We start from the raw sequence: 24,871 nt of genomic DNA, 5'->3' as shown, positions 1-24,871 counted from the left end.
TGCCAGCCCTGCCTGGCCGGCCGCAGCCCCTCAGGGCAGAGATGGGCATGGAGATGGACATGGGGCAAGGGGGGCTCCCAAGCCCCTCAGTTTGGCTGGGTCTCAGGAGATACCCCAGCCTCTGGCTTTCCAGGTCTGTTTTACTGGATTTTCACTTGTAAGCACAGCTGCAGCTCTCCAAAGAAAACCTCCTAACGCTACTAACACCATGCTACCTGACAGCGTAATAGCTTTCATGGTTGTTTTTTTTCCAGCAAGGCAAATGGTGTGCAGAAGGGAAAGAGTAAAGCAATAGATCCCACTTCTGAGACATCTTGTAAACAGCTGTAAGAGCTCCTCTTCCAGCCAGCTAATGTGGTGGTGAGACTGGATCCAGCAATGCTAACTATTAAGCTATGGGTACCCAATAGCTTGATTTTTTTTTTGTTTGTCTTTTTTAATTCTTGGCATCAAAACCCAGCTTTTTGCAAAATGCTGCTAGTGGAAACATTTATCTGGTGGTCACTGTGACCACTAATTGTATGGCAGCCCATGGGACTGGCAGCCTGACTCTTTATCTTGCAAACAGGAGAGTTACAAAAAAAAAATAAAAATAATTCCTAAATGGAATGGGGGGGACAAGAAGGAAGATGGGTGTTTACAAGGAAGTGCTGGAATACTTCCTGACCTTTAGCCTGCAGCAGCTATTTAAAGATACATTTCAAGGTGTTTTGTGCCAAGAGCTGCGTGTTTAAAAGTGGCTGTCCCCATTACATGCTGCATGCTAGAACTTAATAAGTTCTTATTCTAATTCTGGTGGTGTTTGGTGGTGTTTTTTTTTTCTAGAATTTACTGTTTGAAACTCTAATTATCCCTTTTTAACTGAGATCATCAGGTGAGGTAATGGGACTATGAAAAATATTGAGAGGTTTTTGACTTTTTAAAGTTTTAAAGTTATATGATAAACTCTCAATATCTACTTTCTTTGCATAGTCATTTTACCACCTTATTTCCCTTCCCTCTGCTGCAGCCTCGTCAGGTGCTCTTACTAAATTGCTTTTAGTCTGTTTTCCTTAGCTATTTCCATTAGCTGTCATTCATTGTCTGTGTTACATGGGAGTGTATATGCCAGTCAAATTCTGTAGCTCTGCTTCTGTTTAAGTAGTAAGGTATCTGGGCTGTTTAAGAAAGAAGTATCTGGGCTAAGATACTGGAGTGTTTTCCACAGATGCTGGTTACGTTGTGGTAGAAACACAAATCAGCTTAATAGCATGTATTTTCTGCTCCCTTTGCATTTACTTTACAGGTTTGGGAGCAAATTGGGCCAGCTGATGCCATCTTTGTAGGCAACAATTAATAATTTTGTTAGGAAGTGTATATATAGTAGAAGTCTAGAAGCATACATATTATGTGTGTATGTTATATATACAGGAAATGTAGATAGGCCTATAATATATATAGTATATATACACTATATATATTTTTTATTTTGTCTTCCGGTGTACATATACCTTCTCATACATAATATTCCTCCCTTTGGGGAATAACATCTCTTGACAGTGCCATCATACCTGTTTGTTCTTTGTCCCCCTGGGTGCCCAGCGGTGCTGATGCTGTGAGGGACCCTTCGGCTGTGGGAGAGGAGCAGTTTGGGCAGGAAAGCCATGCCGTTTCCCAGAGATGGTCACATGTGACCTCCTGCAGTTTTGCATCCTCCTCCATCACCCTTTGCACTCCCAGATCCAGGCTGCATGTGACTGTATAGGAGCAGAAAGTCTCGAGCGCTCAGGGACTGCAGCTAGGGGTTAGGAGTATGTGAAAGCAATTCTGTGGATACAAGGAGCTCCGTCCCAACAGTTTTCCGAGTGGGATAAGTTTCCTTGTATTTATGTTGCCTTGAATTGTGAGGGTAAGAGCATGTGTATAGATAGATGCTTACAGCTGAGTAGTCAAGAAACTACAAATTCAAGACTACCACCTCCTGCCTGTTAGTACAGGGTGCATCACATCCCCTTGGCTTGAATTGGCCTCTGTTCTCTTCCGCTTCTGTTCTGTATCTTTTCTCCCATCCGAGATGGTGATGATGGATGAGCTGGTGACAGCAGCTTCTGGTATGTGGCAGCCCCAGAGCCCCCGGGAGCTGCTGAGCTAACCACAAGTCTTTGGGCTGTTGGAAATTTGGAAGCGTTTGTTGGCTGGTGGAAGAATACCTGGAAAGGCAGGACTTAAATGAGGTGATCTGTTTAAATGGCACTTAAAAGAGGAGGTATGTGATGGGTGGCCTTAACTGCCACCTGAGCTCACCTTGAAATGGGGCTGTCTGGGGGAAATACGTGACTCTTGGGTGATGGAGACTGCTGCAGCCTTTCCATCCGTGCTGAATCTGAGGAGATTCTGCTGCTCCAGAAGAAGCTGGAAATGACTAGAAATTGCTGACACGCTGCTGGTGGAAGACTGGGTGGCAACTGCACGCTGGCCTATGGGGTTGCTGTGATCGCTGCGGCAGCCTGGTTTTCATGGGAGGGAGTGGAGAATGCTTGCTTGTGTCTTTTTTTGCAATGGCATCAGGTTGCTGGGGCTCAGCGGGGCTCGCCAGGCTTGCTGGGGGGAGCGGGGAGCTCTGGAAGTGGCATCAGCGCTGTCCTCTGAGCTGCCAGGTAGTGTGTGATAGACACGTGGGGCTGGTGTTCATTGTGAGCCTACCTGGGGTGACTGCAATGGGGATGCTCTCCGCAAGGCGGTTTGGGAGCACTGCCATCTCACAGACAGAGCTTGTGACCCAGTGTGCAAAGAGCCAACACTGCACAGAGCCGAGACAGCATTTATGGCTCGTCTGTCGTAAAACATTTTATACATTTATACTTTGAACAATTATATTACTATAGATTATTATGCTTTGCATATAAACATTTATACTTTGAACAATTGTTCACAACTAGGTTTAGTCACACTTAATTCTCATGGGTTCTTACGGGCCATGTAAAGGGGCAGTATTCTTTCTTTTCATTGGGCATATTCTCTGGGGAGGGGGCTTTCTTTGTTGGAGGGTGGATCTTGTAATATGCTAACTGGGATAGTTCCCACACAGTTCCAGTAATTTTCTCTTTGGTTTCATTAACCATTTAGCTCTCCTTGAGCTTATCTTGTTACTTCTTAGCTTGACACATTTATGGTGTCTATTCCTTCTCCCAAGGCCACGTCTTGTTAACTATTTGCAAGGATGAACTACATCCTCTGTTCTTCAAATTCTTTCTTGTTTTCAATGATAGATATTTACATATTTTGTCCAAATTTCAACTGACTGACCTATTAACCACGTACATGCGTAAGTTTGATCTAATACTGAGTCGGTCGACTACAGTACCAGTATGGAGGGAAAAATTATGTCATCTCATTGCTGTTGTCTTCTGTTTGCTGCTTTGGGGAGCAACCTACCGATGTGCAGGGGCCTCTCTTATTTTTTAGGTGTGTGCATACTGTGTGTTCGTCCATGCATTACCTGCATGTGTGTACATGCAAAGTAGACAGGCATGTAAGTTACATTAATTAAACTGAAATTTCTGTTTTTGATTAATTGGATGGAAATTTCCTGGATGGCACCCTCTGTTTCCCAGCAGGTTGCTTGTACCCCCCATCCTTTCACATCTCGGGAATGTGTGTCTAGAGAATGAGAAAGAAAATCAAGGATGTTCCTAGAGGGAACATGTCAGTTTTTTTAAAGTGGAGAAAGCAGGCATGTTTCAGACTGAATTAATGCAGAGCTGGACTGATTAAAGCAAAAAATGGTAGGGACATGTCTAGTTGGGAGTTAGATATAGTCAGTTAGGTACAGTCAGTGCTATTCTCCATTTTTATAGCATGAACCAAGCAATTTGTCTTAAAACTGTCAAACTGATGAGCATGTAATTGTCACAGTGTTGTCTCCATTCACTCTGTCTGCTTGTGTGCATTTGCTTTTGTGAGCTTGTTAGTTAGAGGCCAGACTGCAAAGTGCCCACTGGGCTGCGAGCAGCCAGTGCTGCTAACAAGGACTAGGTGGGATCTTCCCGAACCGATGCCTCTCTGGGGCACTAAGCAATGTTTGGGGTGGTTCCTGCTTGCTGTGGGGTACCTGCTGCATTTCTTGTTGAAACAGGTGTGCAGGCAGATGGGTGGCTGTTGGAAGAAGGGTTTGCCGGAGTCAAGAAGACGCTTAATATGAGTTATGCATCTTGCTCCACTTTATTAGTTTCTAACACTACTTATATAGAACCGGTACACTTGCATATTTGTAAAGCAGAAATATAATTGGTTAGTAGTCTCTAAACGCGCGCGGTTCTTACACCCCTAATTATCGTGACTAAAATAAGCATTCTATCCATGTAGCTAATTGTGTTGCTGTGCTTCAGCCTTGTAGTTTGTTACTCCCTATTTTCCCATACCGGTCCCTATCTTTCTTGGCCCTACACCTGCTTTCCCAGCAGCTGTATCCTGTTACAGCCACGGCCTGTTGGCACAACATAATTACTCGGTCTCAGGATTCAAGAATAGCTCAAGGCTACCTTTCTTGTTAACTTCAGCACAGCAACTTCAGTACAATTCTGATTACAGGCCTATTCTAATACCAGGCCTGGATTGTGCAGATCTTCAGAGATTCTAAGGCCATGTTTCTGCAGCCATTCTTCTACAGGTGGCAGGTATCTGGGGGCATCAAGTTGCTTAACTAGTTGTGAGATGTCCACTGCTTAGGGGGCATTGGGGTTTGAACCGGTGTGCCACGTCTGAGCTGGTGTGGGTCTGCCTTTCAACATGGTTGCTCGTTAATTGTTTGGACCTGTGCAATACCCTTTACTCCTCAAATCTGCTCATCCTTTTTTCCTTTCATTTAACATCTGGGAGTCTAGTTTTTTTCTGTCACAGAAAACTTTGTGCTTGAGTTGGATGGTACCTGATAGCCATGGTTTTAGCTTTGGGGTTTGACCTATGGGTGCATATGAGGGTGTTTGTTCACAGGGTGCTGCGGAGATTGCTGGGGCTTTCCTGAGGCTGTTGTCACTCCCCTGCTCGGTGACACCCTGCCTGCGTTAGAAACCCAAGCAGAAATAAGGGTCAGTCCTGCATCCCTGGGTGCTGAGCTGCATTCCCCTCCCCTGGGGCGTTTGCAGCCCTGAAGGGGGGTATTTTCTTTCACCCCGGGTAATGTGGCATTTCACCAAACAAGAAAAGGCCTGGATTTGACCAGAGCTCCAGCTCAGCAACTGCTGCCCTGTAGCAAGCCCTCAGGGCCCATTTTAAAAAAGTTTAAGATAAAATAGCTGGGTTAGGCTCAGGGGACCTGGGAACTGTGCAAAGTGCAGAGGTGCTGCTGACCTTAGACCTCTGTGCAGCTCCTGTCAGAAGGAGTTGTGTAGGGGCTTTCCCTCCAGTCTCCTGGGCATCCTTTGGAGAACTTTTGTCACGGAGGCTGCAGAAAAACACATTGCAGCAGTAACCATTTCTCGCCACCATGCAAACGGACAGGCTTGTGCATGCATGGGCACCCTGCCCCAGAGTAGCTTTGGCAGGTCCCACAGGGATGAGCTCTTTGCCCCATGTGCCGGCACTGTCTTGGCTTCAGTGTGCGGATGCTGCTGTTGTATTCATCCTGTGCTGGGATGACGAACGTTGGTATAAACAGTACCATACCCAGAGCTGTCTCTTGTGGTGTTAGGAGCTCGACTACTAAATAATAGCAGCTGGGGCAGGAAGCCACCACCCTCCTCTCCCTGAGCTGCGTGCCCCTTCTGGCTCTTGTTCTGCTACCCCAGTCCCAGCCAGAAAATTAAGCCCGAATTCAAAGCCCTTTGACGGCAAGTCTTTCTGTTCACATAAAGAGGCTTTGGAGCAGACCCTGGAAACGCCTGATAAAGGCTAAATTGCATGAGCATCCCTAAATATCATCCTGTTTGGATGCTTCTCTCCAGTGTTAATTCCGGGGGAATAACTTAGAGGTTCCTGGCTGTACTCCTGGTGCTGCTTGTGTTGGTTTTTGCACAAGAGTGTCCTTTCTAACAGGTGGCAGCAGAAATGAGCTGGCAGAGGTGCTCACCTGGAGCTGTGGTCCAGGTACCGAGCAGGCAGGACATCATTTCCTTGCAGGTGCTCTGCTGTTGGGTGGACCAGCCCAGGAGAGTGCCTGGACCCCTCTGGCTTTTCACTGACTTCAGGTCAAATCACATTTGAGAGAAACTTTTCTCCAAGGCTGCACTAAATGTGCTGCTGTGAAAGGCTGGGCGTTGTTTTTGGTTTTGTGAGGGATTCTGATTTTTATTGTGTCATGCTGGAGATGATTTAAATAGTCCCAGTCCTCCTTTCTGGAAGTTGATCTGTTTACATGATGTGTTCCAAGAAATTTGTGTTCATATCCATCCAACGTGCCGTCTCCTTGGCTGGACCCCGCTGCTGAATGCTGGAATGCAAATCTTGCATTTTTCAAATAGCGTTGGGACCCCATAGTGAGAAAATGCAGCAAACAGCCTCTGTCTGTGTCCCTGGACCCTGAGGCTATCCTTGGGGGACCCCAGAGCACCCCATGGGGTGCAAAAGTGAGATCTGTCAGACGACTTCTCCTTCCTTGATGTCTCTCCATCCTCTGCCATGCTGGAGCTTCAGCAAAAAGTGAGATTTATTCAGCCCTGCACTGGGTTTTGGCTGCACAGCTGAAGGAGGGGCTAGCAGAGCTATGAGCGTCTTCTCTTCATTTTCATGTAATTTTAGTCCATCAACCCTGGAGCAGAAGGCGGTTGTCTCTATTGTTATAATGCAGAAATAAGTAGGAATTGACTGTTGAAAAACCACTAAGTTTTGGGCATGTGACTTGCTCCCTTTGGCACTTTTGGGGAGGAAAAAAAAAAAGAAAAAAAAGGCATTCTGACAAATGGGCTTTTTGCAAAAGGCTGCATTGTGCGCATTCCTGAGCCCTGCCCCGCACAAGGCTGCATTGTGCACCACGCATGGGGCTCACATCCAGGGCTGGAGCTCTTGGGACGGGTGCTGGGAGACTCCCTGCTGTGGCAGCCCATCCTCTGGGACTGAGCCACTGCCTGCACCTTGCTACCTGCAGCGGGCATGGGCTGCCTTTTGTCCACCTCCCATGAAGGCTCTGCCACCTCCCTTACTCTCCCACAAAGCTGCCCAGGACAGCCTGCCCAAGTCAAACTGCTCCGGCTGTGCCCCTCCTCAGGGACTGCTTGCTGTCACTTGTTCCCCCATGTGATGGCGTCACGCCAATGCCTGCAGTGCAGAGGTGTGAGGGAGAGGGGACAGACGGTGCGGGTGTGGGGATGTGTGGTGTCTCACCCAGGGAAGAAGGTGCAGGTCCTTGGAGCCACCCAGCCTCAGTCTCTGGCTTCACATCTTGACTGGCTCTTTGGCTTGGTGGGTTTGTCCTGCTTCCCTTGGTACCGCCTCCTTCTCCTCTCTTCTGTCTTTTGCAAAGCTCCTTTAAGATGATCACATGCAAAAGATAACAGCTTCTCACTTTTTCCCCTTGAAGAGGTGGCAGTTGGCTGTCCAGGCAGCAACCCAAATATTTTGCCTTGCTTTCATGTTGCCCAGATCAGGGCTGGGAGTAGCTGCTGCTGTGACTGGGGTGAAAACCAGAAAGTGCAGTGATCTGTGAGCAAATTCAGGTTTCAAATCCTTGCAGAATTTCTTTTTTGGTTGATCCCTTTGAAAGGCTCAAGATTCAGCGCAGGCTACTTTTGAGTACGGCCACCAGAAATTACACCAGCTTCTCCTTATCATCTCCTATTTGCTACAGACACCAGCATGTCAAAACAAAGCCCCTGCTGTGGGACTGACGTTTCTCCTTCCCCTTCCCTTTTGTCCATTCCTCACCCCCTCAGGAGTTCGGCAGCACGAAGTCCATCACGTCACGGTGCGACTTCCTGCAGAACCTGGTTGCAAACGGTTGTGCGGGAGCCATCGAAAACCCCAGCAGCAGCATCAGTGTGGTGAAGAATGTCCCTCTGAGCAGCAAGGGCTCCGGCCAGACCCACCTGGACGTCACGCAGATCACACCTCAGAAGGTTGCCTTGAATCTTCGTCCTGGTGAGCCCCCGATGGCTGTGAGCTTTATGCTGGGGTATGCATGGGGATGAGAAAGGGTGGCCGGGATGTCCCAAGAGCGTGTTGTAGCTTGTGACCTTGTAGCCCACTAAAGCAGGGGGCTTCTGGCCCCTTTCACAGCCTGTGAACTTTGGTGGTGCATCACGAACAGGTTTGGCACTGAGGTTTATGTCCTCTGTGAGAGGACACTGTTGTGCAAAGTCAATCAAAGTGCACCTGCAACTGTTACCAATACTAGCCTTAACCCTTGCATGCATTTAGAAGGAACCTGCTCAGCTTAAAAATGTAATCACTGGATGGAAGGAGTTAAAACAGCTTCAGATCCTTCACCAAGCTGACAGTGCTTGACTCTAAACTGAGACAGCTCCTTCTATAAATTGGAAACAAAAGCACATATCTGTTTTCTGTCGGTATGCAAAAGAGCCATGGGATCAAGGCAGAAGATGGAGATTTGAACTTGTGACTCAAGCCTTGGACTGTAGCCAGATCCCTGTTTCATTCCCCTGAGCCATCACTTTTCTTCAATCTGTTCCTTTTAATTAAAAATTAGAAGGGAATGGCTAGACTGAGCCATGTGAGCATGCTTGTTATCAAAAGTTTTTGCATGGTGGGGGGAGGCTTTAATGTGGGTTCAGAATTCTTGCAAAAAATTGGCAGCTGATATTTCTGAAGGGGGGAAAAAAAGCTCTTTATTGCAAAGTTAAGAAGCAAATATAAAAGCTCAATTCATTATAAGCAATTGGTGTGGGTTTCTAAGGCTTACAGTTTTGTGACAGCTCTCAAGAGCATATAGAAAAATGAAATACGATGTTTTGCCCAAGAAAAACAGGAGTTTGAGCTGGTGGTCACACTACCAGTGCTCTCCCAGAGCCTCCCCATTGCTGCAGGACTTTTTGGTTTAATTCTGCAAGTTGGATAGTTGTCATGTCTCTTAATTAACTCTTCCTCAGCAGTATGACTGCTGTCATCAGTCAGACCCTCAAATGTAAAGAAATTTTGCTTCAAAGCCTTAAAAGTAGATAGCTGAGGGCAGTCACTACTGGATGCGTGGCTAGATGAGGGGCTTCTGCAACTGCATGTGGCTGATGAAACAGGTTTGTTCCTGTAAAAAAAAGGAGTTGTTGTTACTCCTGTTTCTTGAGGCAATTCCTGGCAGAAAGGGCTGGTTCAGCCTCCACGCCTCGCCTCCTGCACACCCTCCTTCATGCACGGTGCCCAGTGCTCAGCAAATTCCTCTTTCCCGATCCCTGGCAGTTTTTCCCAGCCAGAGACGTGCCCACTGCTCCAGTCTGCGGCACGGTGTGGGGCACATCTACCTTCTTCCCAGAGGCCGTGCTCTCAGATGCTTTGGGCTGCACGGGGCTGGTGTACTGTTCCTGCCAACCCTCACAGGGGACCACGCTCGTGGCCACCTTCAGTTCTGCTTGGACAGCAGAGAAGCCCTCCAGGTGTGGGCTGAGCTGCAGGAATCGCCCTGAGGCCCCCCGCAGTGATTCCCACACATAGTGTGGGGGTCCCCTCCCTGTGCTCCCCTTGTAGAGCATCAGAGTCATTGCAGGAGGGGGGACATACCTAGATGTTTGTAGTAGTATCTCCCATTTTTGCTCTTTTTTGGTGACGGGCAGCCCTCTGTCTTAGGGCTGATGGCTTCTTAAACCCTCGTACCACCATCCCCAGTTTAAATTACCCATTAATCCTTAAGTTTGAGAATGGGTTTCACCCTGTGAACCCAAGACAAAAAGGAGACAATGTTGATTTAATTTTGGGCATGAAGGGTGTACAATTTCAAAGATGAATTCACGCGGCAGTCTGTGGCAATGGCGTTCTTTTATTCTTAGACCGCTAAGCAGAAGCAGAAGGGAGGGAATTGTCAATTGTTTGCCGTTCCCACCCAGGCAGTTTGATCTAATCGTCCTGTGGCAGAAGTCACATCCACAAATCTCTATGCCCACAGCTAATTTCCAAAGGCCTTAAATTCATGTCTTTACAGGGTAGCTTTCAGATTGAGCATTTAGTTTTTATAATATTATTTTTTAATCTTGGGTCCAGCTATAAAGCAGTGTGTCCTGGTTAAATGAAAAATATGAGTAGTGTAAAAGGAATGAAGAAAATGAATAGATGCAAGATGTGTTGCCCATCAAGCCATAAGCCTCACCAAGCAGCAAAAAGAGCTTTTCTTGGATAAGTGTGATTGTCGAGTTCATGTTCTTAAATTGGCCAAAAGAAGTTTTTACAGTTTCTGCACTGCCTCTGTGTGACAGTATCCAAGAAATATTTCTGAATTCAGTTCTGAGTTTAAAACTTTTCAGTAAAAGCCCTGAGGAGGGGATGGTGGTGACAGTACGTTGGGAAGGAGTGGGCTGGATTATCCACTAGAAGTGTGACAGTAATACTGTGCACAGAGAATAATGAACCTTTTTGCACCTAAATCTACGTACATAGCAAATTCTTTTCTGAGATAATCGATCTGTGCAGTTAGGAATGAAAGAACAACCAGACCCAGGATCCTGTTATTTTTGGTGCTTCCCAGGGACTAATAAATTTGTAGCTATTCAAAGAAGGTTTGATCATAGCATCCCAAATACCCTTCTGGGCATAGGATTTCCCATCTTAAGACCTGCTCAAGAAGAACAGTGTTTTGGGAATGGAAATGTTGGGAAATGCAGAAGGACGCATCCTCTTTTTCTGAAAGGGTTCGGCATTCCAGTAAGAAAAATATGTAGGAATGAAAAGAATAGGCATGGGAATGAATTTTCCAGGAGTTAAACACATTCTTGCAGCGCTGACTTAGTCAGGCTTGCCCTCACGGTTTGTTACCCTGCAGGCAGCGCTAACAGGTTTCGCACTGTGTGAATGATGTTCCCCCACCAAACGTGTGCTAGGTACGGTGCCAGGGCCCCTGGTTTGGTTGGGCCGCCTCTGTAGCTTTGCTTACTGTAGAGCCAGTGCTGCATTCCATCCTGCTGCACCCCGTGTCTCAGCGCCATGCCAGGAAAGCCCTGCTGCTGCTGGGAAAGAAAGCCAGGGAGGATAAGGAGGGACATTTATGACAAGTTTCCTCTTCCAACAGCTGATACCTGGGCAATACCTACATCTGCGTGCTTGCGCGTGGTGCCTCGCAGCTCTGCCTTTGCCAGGAGGGGTTGTAGCAGACTGCAGCAGGGCACAATTGCCTGCAAGAAAAGGGGCCCTGGCTTGGAAGCGACCCTCATGCAGGGAAATCATTAAAAAGAGGGAAGGTCTTGGTTTAGGAGCTGTAGCCGACTCCTCTGGTACCCCAGCATTGAGCTGGCTGAGGTGCAGAGAGAACTGGTGGAGCAAAGGGCAGACCCAGGTCTAAACCCTTGACAGTTTTGTTTGCAAAAGAGGCAGGCTCTGACTTTTCTGTGCATCCCCCTGGGTGCTGGGACCCCAGCTCCTTCACTGAGCTGCTGGGCTGAAGCAGCTGCTGCAGAGGGCTGGGAGGGGGTGTCGGTGGCAAAGCCCCGCCGTGCTGTGTCTTGCCAGCACGGCAGTTCTGGGATGCTGCTGCGTGTTGTTGAGCTGGAAGTAAGTGGGAGCAGCTGTGCTGCTGCGCACAATGAGGAGAACAATAAAAGGGCTAGGGGAATGTTTTCACAATACTAAAAAAATGTGCGTTTCATTTCTGGGGAGGAAGAGGGGAAGCCACCAGTGTTCTGCAGAACTTGCCAATGCCCAAAGTTCAGTCTCGGCCCTGGAGAGCTGGGAGGGGTGGGCAGGAGGGGAAGCTTGGTCTTGAGAGTAGGCAAGTCCCTGGGTCTGAGACCCCACTGAGCTGGAAGAGGGGCTGAAGTGGCAGCTGGGGACATGGGATCTCCAAACCAGCCTGGGGCCTGAGAGTGCTGGAGTCTGGGTCTCCGTTTAAACCCTTCTCTCAGCAAAGCATAACATGAACATTTGCCACCTCCTCCCTGGCTCCACTGAGGTCCATCTGGTATGGAGCTGTGTTTGCTTTGAAGTGGCTTCACCTTTTTCAAGGTGGGGGCAGTGCCAGTGGTGGCCTCTCCTCCCAGCATTCCTGCTGGGGGGCATCTCGGTGAAAGCGGTTTGGCAAGGGGCAAGGTCAGGGGAAAAGCTGCTTCTTCACGTCTGCACTGCCTGTGTTTCAGCCCTGTCAGCTCCTTCCCTTGTGTTCATCGCTTCAGGAAGCTTCATCTCTGTCTCACTGCTTCCCCGGGTGACCCTAACAACCTTCTTTTTCCAATTCACCTTCCTTTTGCCCTGCTTTCTTCAGAATCATGGTGGCACAGCTCTTTTTTTGGGGAGAGGTCCTTTTCAAATGTATTTCTTCTGTGTCTGCTTGAACTTGACTTCCCTGAACAGCTTCGAGGATATCTTGCATTCATCTCATGCTGACTGTCTTCTCCTGACACTCTTCCTTCTCTTACTCCACCTCCTTCTCTTTTTTGTGCAGGACTTCTTGGACTGCATTGTTTGGAGGACATACCCAAGCAAGTATGTACAGGGTCCCTCTTTCAGTAGTCCATGAAACATCCATTTGAGGTTCACTGCTTGCTTTTCTTTACAGTTTTCTAGGAAAACACCCCTGGACTGTACACAGTCGAGGGCAGCAGCATTTTTTGTGTGTTTCCCTTTAGATGTTCTGTCAGCTGAGATGGAAAGACTCTTTCCCATATTTCCAAAGTAAAATAGAGCCATGGTGTGTCTTTTTCTTGCCAGCCAGTCCACCACGTAGCTTAAGAGGACCCAAAGTCGTTACCTGCTTTCCTGTTAGTCTCCTAAGCTTATTCCTTTCACCCTCTTCTTTTGCAAGTGACCTGTCTGCTCTGCAAGAGGAAGAAAAAAGCATGTGGTCTGGATGTTATGTGTGCTAGGAGTTTCCTTTTCACCGCTGTCAACTCTTGTGTGTGTGCAGGTGACCAGACCTCCTTCCGAGTTCAGGTTCGGCAAGTGGAGGACTATCCCGTGGACCTCTACTACCTGATGGATCTCTCCCTGTCCATGAACGACGACCTAGATAATATTCGCAATCTGGGGACAAAGCTGGCTGAAGAGATGCGAAAGCTCACTAGCAATTTCCGTCTGGGGTTTGGCTCTTTCGTGGACAAAAACATTTCTCCTTTCTCCTACACGGCACCAAGATACCAAAACAATCCCTGCATTGGGTAAGTGGTAGGTGTGCCCTGAAGGGACAAGCCCTGGGTTTGCTCAGAGCTTTGGATGCAGTCTTCTCTTCCCAATCTTGCTTTAATTAATGAACCTCACGTAAGCCTTGGCTTTTGGGAATGCTGATTAGCTGTGGCTATCACTGTGATGCTCCAGAGTGATTAAAAATAGGACAACTTCCAATTTTGCAGTGTCTATTGGGAGATCTCTGCATCTAGAGATGGGAAACTGTTGTATCGGGAGGCTGAAGCTATTTTGAAGTACCTGAAGAGGATGCAGGCAGAGCAGGCTTTTATACTGGCTTTAAAAAAAAGCCAGAGCCAGAAATTCCTGATTTCTGATCCTAGCTCTGAGTCATAGTTTGTCCTTGAGTAAATCAATCAAGCTCTTTGTCTCCATGTTATAGATGGGGTGACCAAGGCAATGTAAGTCCTTCCCAACAGAAGTGTTTGGGCAAAGTGAGATTTGTGGCAAACTGGCAGCTGCAAAATGCACAGACGATGTGGTTTGCTTGGTGCTGATATCGGAGTCTTTTTGTTTGCCTTTTAACCACCGGAGCCGGGATCAATTCCATGCAATTAGGGATTATGCCAGAGTGAAACTGGGTGTAGTGGAGGGTGTCTAGGCTCAGATGGGTTTGAATGTTGGCATGAAAAGATGGATACAGCAACAGTGGGAGAACAGGAGAATGTCATTGATGACACTTTCCTTGATGGTCCCCATCTTCACCTCATCCATCGTTGGGGTGCTTTCTAGTCATGTAAGGGCAGTAAGGTTCGCACTTTTGAGCCGTTCGTGGATACTTACATTGTAAGAGCACTGCACGAGTGGATGCCAAACTCTGTGAGCTTTTTCCATATGGGACAGATAAAGAGACCTTACATCAACTCTGAGTTTGTAGGCCAGCTTTTGGCATTGACCAAGCATTTGGCATCTCATTGCCCATTGACCAGACAAAATTATCTGTATTCTCCTTTCACCAGTTCTGTCCAGAGAGGAAAGTCAAATGGTTTTTAACACTGAAAACTCACATTTTGGCCATAAAGCATAGCCAAAAGGGACTATGCTGACTGGGCCAGGGAGGTGGCTTTGCCACCATAGCACCATATACCACACTCTTTATAGCTCTTTTCCCCAGAAATCTGGCATGGCTTCAGATGGATGCTCTCAGTGACGTCTGTTACCCTCAGCCCTCCATCACTAACACCATGTTGCTTGGGGGCAGGGGACAGGGTTTTGCTCCAGCTGGGGAAGTCTCAGAAACTTTGTTTGGCCGGTGTGTGATCTAATTGAAGTGATGTGGCTTTTGGGCTTTTGCTGAGTGAAATATGCAGGAGGGGAGGGGTGGAAGAGGAGGAGAGGATGGAGCTGGACAGCTCTGCAGCAAGGCATGCCTGAAACTGCCAGTGCCCTTTCTTAAAGGGCATCCAGAGCTGTCACCTCAGCTTTTCCCACTGTGATCAGGCTATCTGCATGTTCTTTTGGGTTTACTCAGGTGATTGCTTTTCTGTTTATGGGTTGCATTAAGTAAGCCTGGTCTTGGGAAACCATTTAGGAAGGATAGCCCAAGGCAATTCATCTGCCGGGTGCTCCTTTCTAGTTGCCATCTGTCTCCTCCTCATCCAGACCAGGGGTGCTGGCTCCCAGTTGTTCTCTGGTGGCATCGCCTTCCCCTGCCCTCTCTGTGAGCGGGCTGTCGCTGCTGCCAAGTGGCTTGCTGATGTGGTAGTGAGGTGGGTTGTCAGGTGTGGTTTTGTTTGCAGCTATTTCTGGTGACAAAGCAGACTCTGTCCAGTGGCCTGCTCCCATTTACGAGAAGCTGCAAGTAAACATGAGCTGCAAGTGGGTGTGTTTTGCCCCCAGTCCAGGCTCCCTCTTTCCTTTCCTCCTCCTCTTCATAGTGATGGCTATTCTGCAGGTCTGGGTGGGGTGCAGCCCTGTTTTCATGTGGGATCTGGGTGGGATCCCTTGTGCCTCCTCCATCTCACTCCAGCTTGCTGCTTGCCCCTGCTCCTGGCTGGGACTTCCTGGCGAGCCAGGGCTTGGTGTCATTCAAGAGAGATAATATGAAGGGAACAAATCCTAAATTTAAAAAGATAAAGAAGGCAGAGGGTTTGACTGAACATCTATCTGTGATACCACTTGTGGAAGTTACAGCCTGAGATAGCCCACCTGTGCTGCTGTGTGCCCTTGTGTCACGTACCTGCTGTCTGTCCTGCTGCCGCCTACAGATTCTGCCAGCAAACCTGGAGAGTAAAACAAACAAAAAAGGGTTAAATCATACATCTGCATGGGAGGTGAGACCCTGTAGTGTGTCAGTGTTTTCTTTCTGCATCGGGGCTCTGGCAAACCGAGCACCCAGATGTATCCTGTGGGTTAAGCGCGGAGGTTTCAGACATCACAAATCCTTGCCTTGGCCCTAGGTGTGGGTGGGATGCAAGTCTGAACGTGGGGCTGATGGCAAGGGATGGCTCTAACTGCCAGCGGGGCTAGGGGTGTGTTTGGCTGTGCGGGTGGAAATCCCTGCAGTGGGGTCTCTTGTGAGGGATTTGAGTTCCCAGCGGTGGTAAATCTTAAATACTCCTTTGTGTAAAAAGCCTCTTATAACTTACCCATAGTAGGTCATGTGTCAGCAGAGGCCTTTAATTGTTCTCCGGGCTTTATCTTTGAAGATAAGAGTGAATTAGTGCCAGGCCAACTCCTTTTTAAGCACATTTTCTTCTTAACCCTTCTCATCCCTCTCCCCTGCACACACTTGCTGATTTCCCACACCACAGGAGCTGCTCTGCTGAGCTTTCCTGGCCACGTGTTGAGCACCAAAGCTGCCTCCTGATAGCTGGGTACAAAGAAAGAAGTTTTCCTAGTAGCCTGCCGAGGCATTTCTCTGCCTTAGGGTGCCCCTGCTACCTTTCTGCTCCAGCAATGCTCTGGAAAGCAGAGATGGTGTTTGCTCACCCACTTGCAGGGAGAGTGGGAGGATGCATGAGCTGGTGTTAGTTATTAACGCATCGCGTTGGACAGTTGCCAGGTGCCTGATCATGTGCAGTGGGTGCAGGGTGGCCCATACTGCCAAGAAACCTGGATGACAGAGTGAAAATAGGTACTGAAAAATAGGGGAAAAGTAGCTCTTGGCAGTGATGCTTCTGTGTGGTACCTGTTGACACCAGCCTGCTGGGTCTGCAGGTGTGGGACATGGCTCACACCGCCCTCCCGGGCTGCTGGGGAGGGATGCTCTGGCAAAACGCACCCTTTGCATCGCGGTGGGTCGCATCCTACACTGTGGATTCCCAGTGTGAAAACAGCTTTACAGGTGCTGAAAATGCAAAGCTGCATGGCCCAGGGCAGGCTGGTGCTTGGTGTGTCTGCTCAAACTTCACGTGGAGAGATGTTCAGTCCTGGTGAGATCTCTGGAAACTTCAGCTGCTCAAAACCCATGCGGGTGGAGAGCAAAAAAATAAAAAAGGGGCCTCAACTTTAGTTTTGTAGATAAATAGCCAGAAATTGAAGTGTTCAAAACATGAAGGTGGTGAAGGGTCTGGAGCAAAAGTCTTATGAGGAGCAGCTGAGGGAACTGGGGTTGTTTAGCTTGGAGAGGAGGCGACGCCGGGGGGATCTTACTGCTCTCTACAGTACCTGAAAGGGGGTTGTAGGCAGGTGGGGGTAGGTCTCTTCTCCAAGATAACAAGCAATAGAACAAGAGGAAACGGCCTCAAGTTGCACCAGGAGAGGTTTAGATTGGAGATTAGGAAAAATTTCTTCACTGAAAGGGTGGTTAAGCACTAGGACAGGCTGCCCAGGGAGGTGGTGGAGTCACCGGCCCCAGAGGTGTTTAAAAAACACGTAGATGCGGTGCTTAGGGACATGGTTTAGTGATGGACTTGGCAGCCCTGGGTTAACAGCTGGACTTGATGATCTTAAAAGTCTTTTCCAACCTAAATGATTCTGCGATTCTATGAAGTATGTCATCACTCTGAACAGAAGTTTGGAGATCAATCTGGTAGAGCTAGGAGCTTCTGCAGCTCTTGGCTGCTGGCATGGTTCCTCCCAGCTGACCACCCACCCCTCTGTTCCTCCTGCAGTTACAAGCTGTTCCCCAGCTGTGTCCCATCCTTTGGCTTCCGCCACCTCTTGTCCCTAACGGATAAAGTCGACCGTTTCAATGAAGAAGTTCAGAAACAGAAGGTTTCCCGCAACCGAGATGCTCCAGAGGGTGGTTTCGATGCGATTTTGCAGGCTGCTGTGTGCAAGGTGAGTCACTCTGATTTCTGGGCTTTTAAAGCAAAGCAAAAGAGGAGGAGGTTTCTTCTGCTCCGTTCTTGGACCAGGATAAAGCTTCAGTATGCCATTTCTTGGAAGCAACTACTCATTTTTTTTCTTGCAGAAACCATGAAAAATGCCTTGAAATGTAGGGGCTATTGTTCTCATGTGCTTTTGTATATGATCAGGCAAAGAAAAAATGGTTAAAGGGGTAAAAACTGAGGTTTTGCAAATGTAGGGCTGAGCTTTCATCACGCAGACTTGTAGGTGCCGATCCCTGAGCACTCGGGACAAAATCCATTAAGGTTCATGTACACCTCTGTGCAGCAGGTTGATGTGTTTCTTAAGTGTGTGTCAAATGCATCTTGCAGCAGTTGACACATGCTGGGGGTTGGAGCTGGTTCCTGTTACTTGTACCTGCCCCCTCTGTGTGTGGGGCTGGATGATCCTGCCTCATTGCGCTGATAGCCTGCTCTCCCTCTTTGTCAGCAAAACTGGAGCTGTTAGCAGTAATTAAAGACAGAGTTCATTAGCTTGGTGCCATGTTAGCCACATACTTAATGGTTTTGGAGATATTTGCTTGGAGATTTTTCTGGAACAAGTAGGTGGGTTGCTCATTAACCCTTCATGTGTCAGGGATGGAAGTGTTCGTGCCCCTGTGCCATGTGGCTGAGCTTCCCTGTTTGCTAGGGATGGCTCCTGTTGCTTTTTCCCCTCTTGACATACAGTGTGGTTTTTGTTTGCTCCAGTCTTGTGTAGCCCTTTTGGTTGGGTGTGTTTTTTTCTGAGTCTGGATTTTGGGAGCTGGGAGACAGGCATTGTCTGCAGGAGTGATGGGATGCAGGCTTGTGGGAAATCAGATCCCTCGCCTGAGCTGGCTTCATTTAAGCTTCGTGCTTTCGGCAGGACTGAACCTGCCCCATTGGATCTGATGCCACCCAATAGTCATCTTCCCCCTCCCAGCCTGGCGGAGATATTATTGTTGGCACAAGCACAGTGCGGCTCCCAATAGTTGTCTGGGCATAAAGTGCTTCTCAGTTTTGGAGAGGTGGCTCTCATGGTTAGAGCAGGGACATCTCAGGATGGTAACTCAGTTGTGCCATTCACCATGTGGATTTTTTTGCAGTCCCTTCTACCACGTTATTGCAAAAATGGGACAATTTTTCCCTATGGTGCAGAAATACTGTGGTGTGCATCACAAGGGCTTGTTTTGGAAGTGTTGGTGGAAGGCAGGAGACCAGTAGCATATTTTCTGCACGTTTGTGCCAGTCTGAAACTGTTCATAAGGACCAAAGCGTAATTCTTGAGTGCACAGCCTGGTCCCTCTGGAATTCAGAAGATTAATTTAAGTGCTGGCACCATCTAAATTCAGAACCGATCATCCTCCAGGAAGGGTGAGCAGAGGTGAGCGTGTGCACTTGCACGGCTCCTGGCATGATGTGGGAGGTCATGACAGAGGAATTTCTGCAACCACAGCTGTTAATTAATTACTGGAGCTTGACTGTGGGAAAGCAAGCCCACAGGACTGGTGTGCAAGGCGGGAGAACTGGCTGCACCGTAGCTGGTGCTGCCTTGGCGGCGCCTGGCTGTGGGTGGAGGAGCTGCCAGCAGGCGTGAGCAACGATGGCTCTGTCTATCCAGAGCTAGAATAGCCAAAATTTCGGGCCAGCTGATTGACCTCCCAAGCCCTGTAGCCAAAACAGGAGCTTAGTGATTAATTTCCCTCATGGCGGCCAAGTGATAGCCCAGACTGGTTGGCTACCGTGGGTTGTGGCGTGGCCCGGTGAAGGTGGCAGTCACCTGGGGTGACAGTGAAGTGCTGCTCCCTAATGAGGACAACTCTTTGCTGCAGTGAATGGTTCTTTGCATCCAGCGGTGATTAATGAAGTATTGTGGGGACTCAACCCTGCACAGACAGTAGTTCCCAGTAACTCGGGCACTATTTTTCCCCCATACAGGGAGAGCAGCATACAGATACCTTGGTGACTTCTGGGCAGGGTTTCCCCATCACTAGTGTTGTACCCCATTGCATCTTACTGGCATGTTCCAGATTTTTCCAGTTTTCACCCTCTCAACTATATTTAAAACCCAAGATTTAGGGCAGTTATGACCTTAGAAAGCCCCCTGTCCTCAGGGCAATACAGCATGTTGACTATTAAGTATTTTGTGCTCAGCAGCAGCGTTTGTGGCACCAAGGGGGACATCCCAGGGAGAGCCAGTCATGGCATGGCAAAGCCCTGCTGTTTCCAAGCCATGGTGCATGAGTGTGGTCTTCTCATCCCCTTCAAGCACTGAGGTGCCAGAAGCAGTGCCTACTCTGTTGACTAGGTATTTTTATACTGTAATTCATATCAAGCATTTCTTCGGCATGAGCTGTGTAAAAGCTCTGTAATGCTCAAGTCTTTTTTTGGCCTGGTTTTCAGCCCAAGGAGCGGGGAAAGTTTGTACAGCTAATAGACTAACGAGCAGGCCCAGGGTTTGGCTCCTTTCTGAAAGATGAAGATATGGTAAATGTTATTCTGGAGGTAACGAAAGAGCCAGAGACAATAAGCCTTTATCCTGATGCTAAAATCGTAAGCCAGGAATATTAATCAACCTTCTGTAATTACATTTTTCCATTTGCAGTATTTTGGTTTTCTGCCATTCTTTAAGTGCAACCGTCATATGGCTTGGTGGTATGTAGAAATTTCAGATCTTATATACAAAAAGGCAGCACGGAGATAATGCTGGGTTAGAAAATAAAGTATCTTTTGAAAACAGTTTTGATTGGTGCTTGCTAGACACTGGTACATGGAGATGGCCAAGACATCTGGGAGACACTGAGGTGCCTTTCTGAGCTAAGCCAAATGAAGGAGGTTTTGGCTTTTAATCTCTAAGGCATATTTGTCTTGCACCTGTATCTGTTTCTTCCAAAAAGGTCTGCATCTGCAAAACTGACGGGGGTTTAGATATATTGTTGAATCCAGGGGGTTCTCCTGGCAGTTCAGCACCCAAAGCATAAAATACCAGGCTTGGAAATACCGATGCAGGGTTTTGCAGCCTTTTCAATAGGATCTGGGGTTGGACTGAGAGAGCCATAGCAGCTTTGCCAGTTGCTGTTGGACGTAAGGCGTGAGAAGCTGGGCTGTCAGGGTATGGGAGGCAACTGCAGCTGGTCGTGGGAGTAGGGGCAGGATCTGTAGCATGCCCAGCCCTGTGGAGACACGTCTTCCCCCTTCACTCTGCTTTGGGTCAGGTTCCACCCCTGCTTTCAAAAACCTTTATATCCCATGAGCATCAAAAACCAGATGAGGGGGAAGACGTTAGTGCAGGTTTTTTTGTTCAATGATCCCAGTCCAGTAAAAATAAATTAAAGTCCCTTTGGTTATTTGTTTTAAGCGGAGCAGAGTGCTGCTCTGGGTTTCGCGGTGGAAACTGCACGCTGAAGAGCTGTATTTTCCAGTGTCTGGAAGCTGCTGGCGTAGGCAGTGTGAGATGCGGCAACTCCTTGGTGTGCTGGCCTCTCTGGGTGCTTTTTCCATAAGTCTCCAACTCTTTTGATGTTGCATTGGCACTGGCTTGGCCACCTCACCTGAGACAACCTGATCTGATGCTTTTGCAGCATCAAATGCTCTCGGTGCCTGGATATCGGCACCAAAATTGAGTTCTCATTGCTTTTTGGAAGTGAGTTCCTGAACCTGAGCAACCAAAGTGGTTTTGATGTTTTTTATGTGGGAAAGTGTGTGTAAGAGGCACAGAGAGTTTGTCTGCAAAGGGATACTCAGCCCGTGATTTAAAGATGGGCTTAGCAGGCAGGTGAACAGCAGCATCACCCCTGAAGTGGCTTTATAACTGCCGCTTGAATGCAGCTCGTTTTCTTTGTGCATAGCACATTTCTAAGGAAATGAAACTCAGATTAATCTTTTTAATCTCTTTGGGAGTTTTTTGGCCTCAATCATTTAAAAAAAAAAATCGGCTTTGGGTATGCAAACAAAACTGAATGGGGTGGGCTTCTGTCTGGTGGCTGAGTAGACCAAGAACTACCTCTTGCATTTTTAGAGCTGTAATCACTTTTCAGTTGAGTTTTTCAGAAATTACATTTTGGCATGAAGAATTTGCCTTTTGTCCAGTGGGGTCATTTCAGTGGAATGACTGCTTTTTCCCAGCGCAAAAATGTCTTCATTGCTTAGTGAGCTGGGCTGTAATATGCTGGTATATGGCAAAGCATGTGTGTTGCCAAAGATTTCTTCCTATAGCCTTATTTGCGGTGTGTGCATCTTTAAAATGCCGTTAAAGAAAAAATACCTTCTGCATTAGGGAAGAAAGAGATCTACTCTGGTATAGTGTCCCTGAAGCAAGAGTTATATTTATCAGAAAGATCAGCAGTCTTTGGGCTATGACTCACATTTACAGTCGAAAATTGCGCTGTCAGCCTTGATTCCACATCCTTCTGCCTGCTCTGCCCTCTCACCCTGCCCACACCAGTGCTTTCCATAGGAAGTGCCTTTGCAGCTGGGCTGTGGCAGTGCATAGGCTACCGTCTTACTGTAAATCAAGGCAAAATTCACATTTTGCGTAAATAAGCTGAACAGTAAGCTCTGGAGGATCTGAGTATATTTATCTGCACTGCGCTCCCATCAGTAAGCTTTTACCAGCTTTCCCTTCATCCTTTCCCAAGGGATTAGTGCTGTGTTGCTCTGAGTGGGGGGCTGGAGGGAGGGGAATGCTGGATGTGTGTGGGGAGGGAAGGTGTGGGGCTGCATCCCAGGGCAGACAGGCAGGGTGGCCAGCCCAAGGGGAAGCTCTAGGAGATGGAGCTTTCTGGCTCCTGCCTCTGCCATGGTGGGATCCCCGTGCTGTGGTTGGCAGGTGGGACCTCAGCCCATCTGCTTGGCGATGAGCTGGTAGTGGGAGCAGGCAGTGAGCGCAGGGGAGCGTGCTGCACTGCTAGGGTTTCCAAAAATTTCCTTTGAGCTTCTCTGGTTCCTTTCACTTCCATTGCGACAGAGTGCTTTAGTGTACTGTTGTAGGCACAGATCTGCTATTGGGCTGATGCAAAGCTGGGAATCTGGAGAAGCTTTGTGGAAGGGAAACATATTATCCTTTCACTTACAAAAAAAAAAATATCTGTCCCTCCATCTCTCTCCATGCAAAGGCAGTGATATTGTCTTGTCCTTGCACAGAGGGACCAAAGAGGGTTCAGAGGACACTTGTGCTGTGCTTGACATCTCGGTGCTTTCATAGGGATTGCTAGAGCATGGCTTGGAATTAGCATATTTTTAGGTAACACAGAAGTTGCTCACAGCAGAGCTGTGTGGGGCAGTTATGTACGGATTAGTGCAGGCAACCATTGCCAAAGGTCCCCCTGCCGCGCTCTGCTCCAGCTGTGTGCGACTCTGCTTTTCTGGGCTGTTGAGAGGGAGGTGAGCTGTTTAGGGCATGCGTAGTGGTGCACAAGGCAATGGCAGGAGGCTTGGAGGCACCATGGCTTCCAGAAGATGTGCACAGAAGGGGACCAGGGCAGAGTGCCTGTGCATACATGTGCATGCATGTGGGCGCACCAACGCCAGCCCTATGGGCAGGGACCTCACTTTGTGCATCACAGCTCAGAAACAGCCTTTTTGAGTGGTACTGGAAATGCTGAGTGGGGATATTGCCGCTCTTGCTGTTGCCTTGGCCGCTGCACGGAGCTGAGGAAACAAGGTCAGATTAAATGTGTGTGGAGGAAGTTGGCAGGTCTCCTTTGGTTATAAAAGAAGCTGAAATTATTATTCTTGGATCTGAGTATAGAAGGTCTGGTGGACAGTCCACATACCTTCTCATGCCTTTTTAAGTAAGTGTGTTGGAAGGAGATGCTGGGAAATGCTGGACGGGCCCCTGAAATTCTGTTTTATTACCAGGGATGGGTGGGCAGGAGCATGGTACTCTTCTAATTAGTGCTAAGGGGTCTGCTTCTGGCCAGGGGCATGGCTAGGACCATGTACAGGGCGAGGGGTGAAGCGTGGGCTTGGCAGGGGCAGACCGGCTGTCTCACAGCATTTGTTTTCCCCCAGGAGAAGATTGGCTGGCGTAAGGAGGCATCTCACCTGCTGGTCTTCACGACAGATGATGTGCCCCACATAGCCCTGGATGGGAAGCTAGGGGGGCTGGTGCAGCCCCATGATGGCCAGTGCCACCTGAATGAAGCCAACGAGTACAGCGCATCCAGCCAGCTGGTGAGGGGGGACATGGGGGCCCAGCCCTTGGAGACCTCAAGGTGTTGGTGGAACTCTCTGGACATCAGCCACCCCCAACTCCAGCAGCTTTTGGCAAACACAACACCTGACCAGCATGGTTTCACCCAGTCTTGCAATTTGCAAATAAAGTTTGCTGTTCCCCTTGGGCATCCCCCCACAGTAAATGCTTCTGTGATGCTCAAAAATGAGTTAGGAACTTAGCAAGTTCCTTCAGGGCTCATTGAAAAGGAGGGAAAAGTAAATCAGCGTCCTGAAGAGCATCAGATTTTGCCTGCAAAGTGTAGAGGAAACATAAAATACGTCATCCCTTTTCTAGAATGTCCAGTGGACTGTCAGCTTCTCCCTGGGGAGGCTGAATCCACCTTCATGTGGCTGCACTAGCAAGCACAACAGGATGCTCCTCTTATACACAGACTTTGAGCACAACATGAACATAGGTCTTAGTAATAAACAGGCAAACTAGCCCTTTTTTTTCAATTTAAGCCCAGTGGAGGAAAGTTCTGGGATGAATGAGCGCTTGCCTGCTGCCTCATTATCACATCGTTCTGCAGAATGGTGCTTTATTCGGCAGATCACAAGCACTAATTATGATTTTTTTGTTCCTGGATGGATGTCACCCTGTAAAAGGAATTGTTTCTGGATGGCTGCATTATGGCCAGAGGCTAGGCTCCATGGAGAAACCCTCTTTCCACCCACCTGTGTAATCCTAGCAAACATATATGTAAGGGAACATAGCCCTCATAGTGACATGGAGTTAATGCCGAGGAGCTGGCGTGGGGATGCTGCTTTGGTGTTTCTGTGTTTGAGTCTCAGAGATTCTCAATCAGCGTCCCAGTCTGCAAGTAAAGGAGGTGGGTTTTTTTCAAGGACACCACTTCAGAAGCAGCCAGGAGTTTTAACTCAAGCTGGTCTCTTGAAACAGAGCCCTGGGTCATTATTTTGTTGCTTGTGGGTAACTAGAACAATCTCTTTCTGCCATCCTCTCTGGGAACTCTGCAGAATTAAAGACCTTATTGTAATCTCTTTATGGTTCCAGTAGGCAGAAAGAGCAGGCAATGGATGTTTCTGTCTTGGGAGAAAAATCATACATTTCCAGTCGCTGCATTTCTAGATCTCCCTGCCTCACATCCCTGGGGATAACAGCCAGGTTTTTTTACATGTGTGTATCTGCTGATGGCAAAGCT

The 24,871-nt window shown here is 48.1% G+C and overlaps 1 protein-coding gene across 1 annotated transcript in view; it reads left to right on the top strand.

Annotated features, from left to right (window-relative positions):
• ITGB5 (integrin subunit beta 5) overlaps nt 1-24,871 on the top strand; it is a 64,238-nt gene that overhangs the window by 5,539 nt on the left and 33,828 nt on the right. Inside the window, exons 3-6 of the mRNA XM_056349841.1 lie at nt 7,845-8,049; nt 12,965-13,214; nt 17,295-17,463; nt 23,505-23,666. Of these exons, the coding sequence (XP_056205816.1) occupies nt 7,845-8,049; nt 12,965-13,214; nt 17,295-17,463; nt 23,505-23,666 (786 nt within the window). The remainder of the gene's footprint in view (nt 1-7,844; nt 8,050-12,964; nt 13,215-17,294; nt 17,464-23,504; nt 23,667-24,871) is intronic.

Source organism: Falco biarmicus, chromosome 8 (assembly GCF_023638135.1).
Source record: "Falco biarmicus isolate bFalBia1 chromosome 8, bFalBia1.pri, whole genome shotgun sequence".
NCBI classification, from domain to species: domain Eukaryota; kingdom Metazoa; phylum Chordata; class Aves; order Falconiformes; family Falconidae; genus Falco; species Falco biarmicus.
The sequence above is the reverse complement of the archived record's forward strand: the minus strand, read 5'-3'. Positions and strand labels throughout refer to the sequence as shown.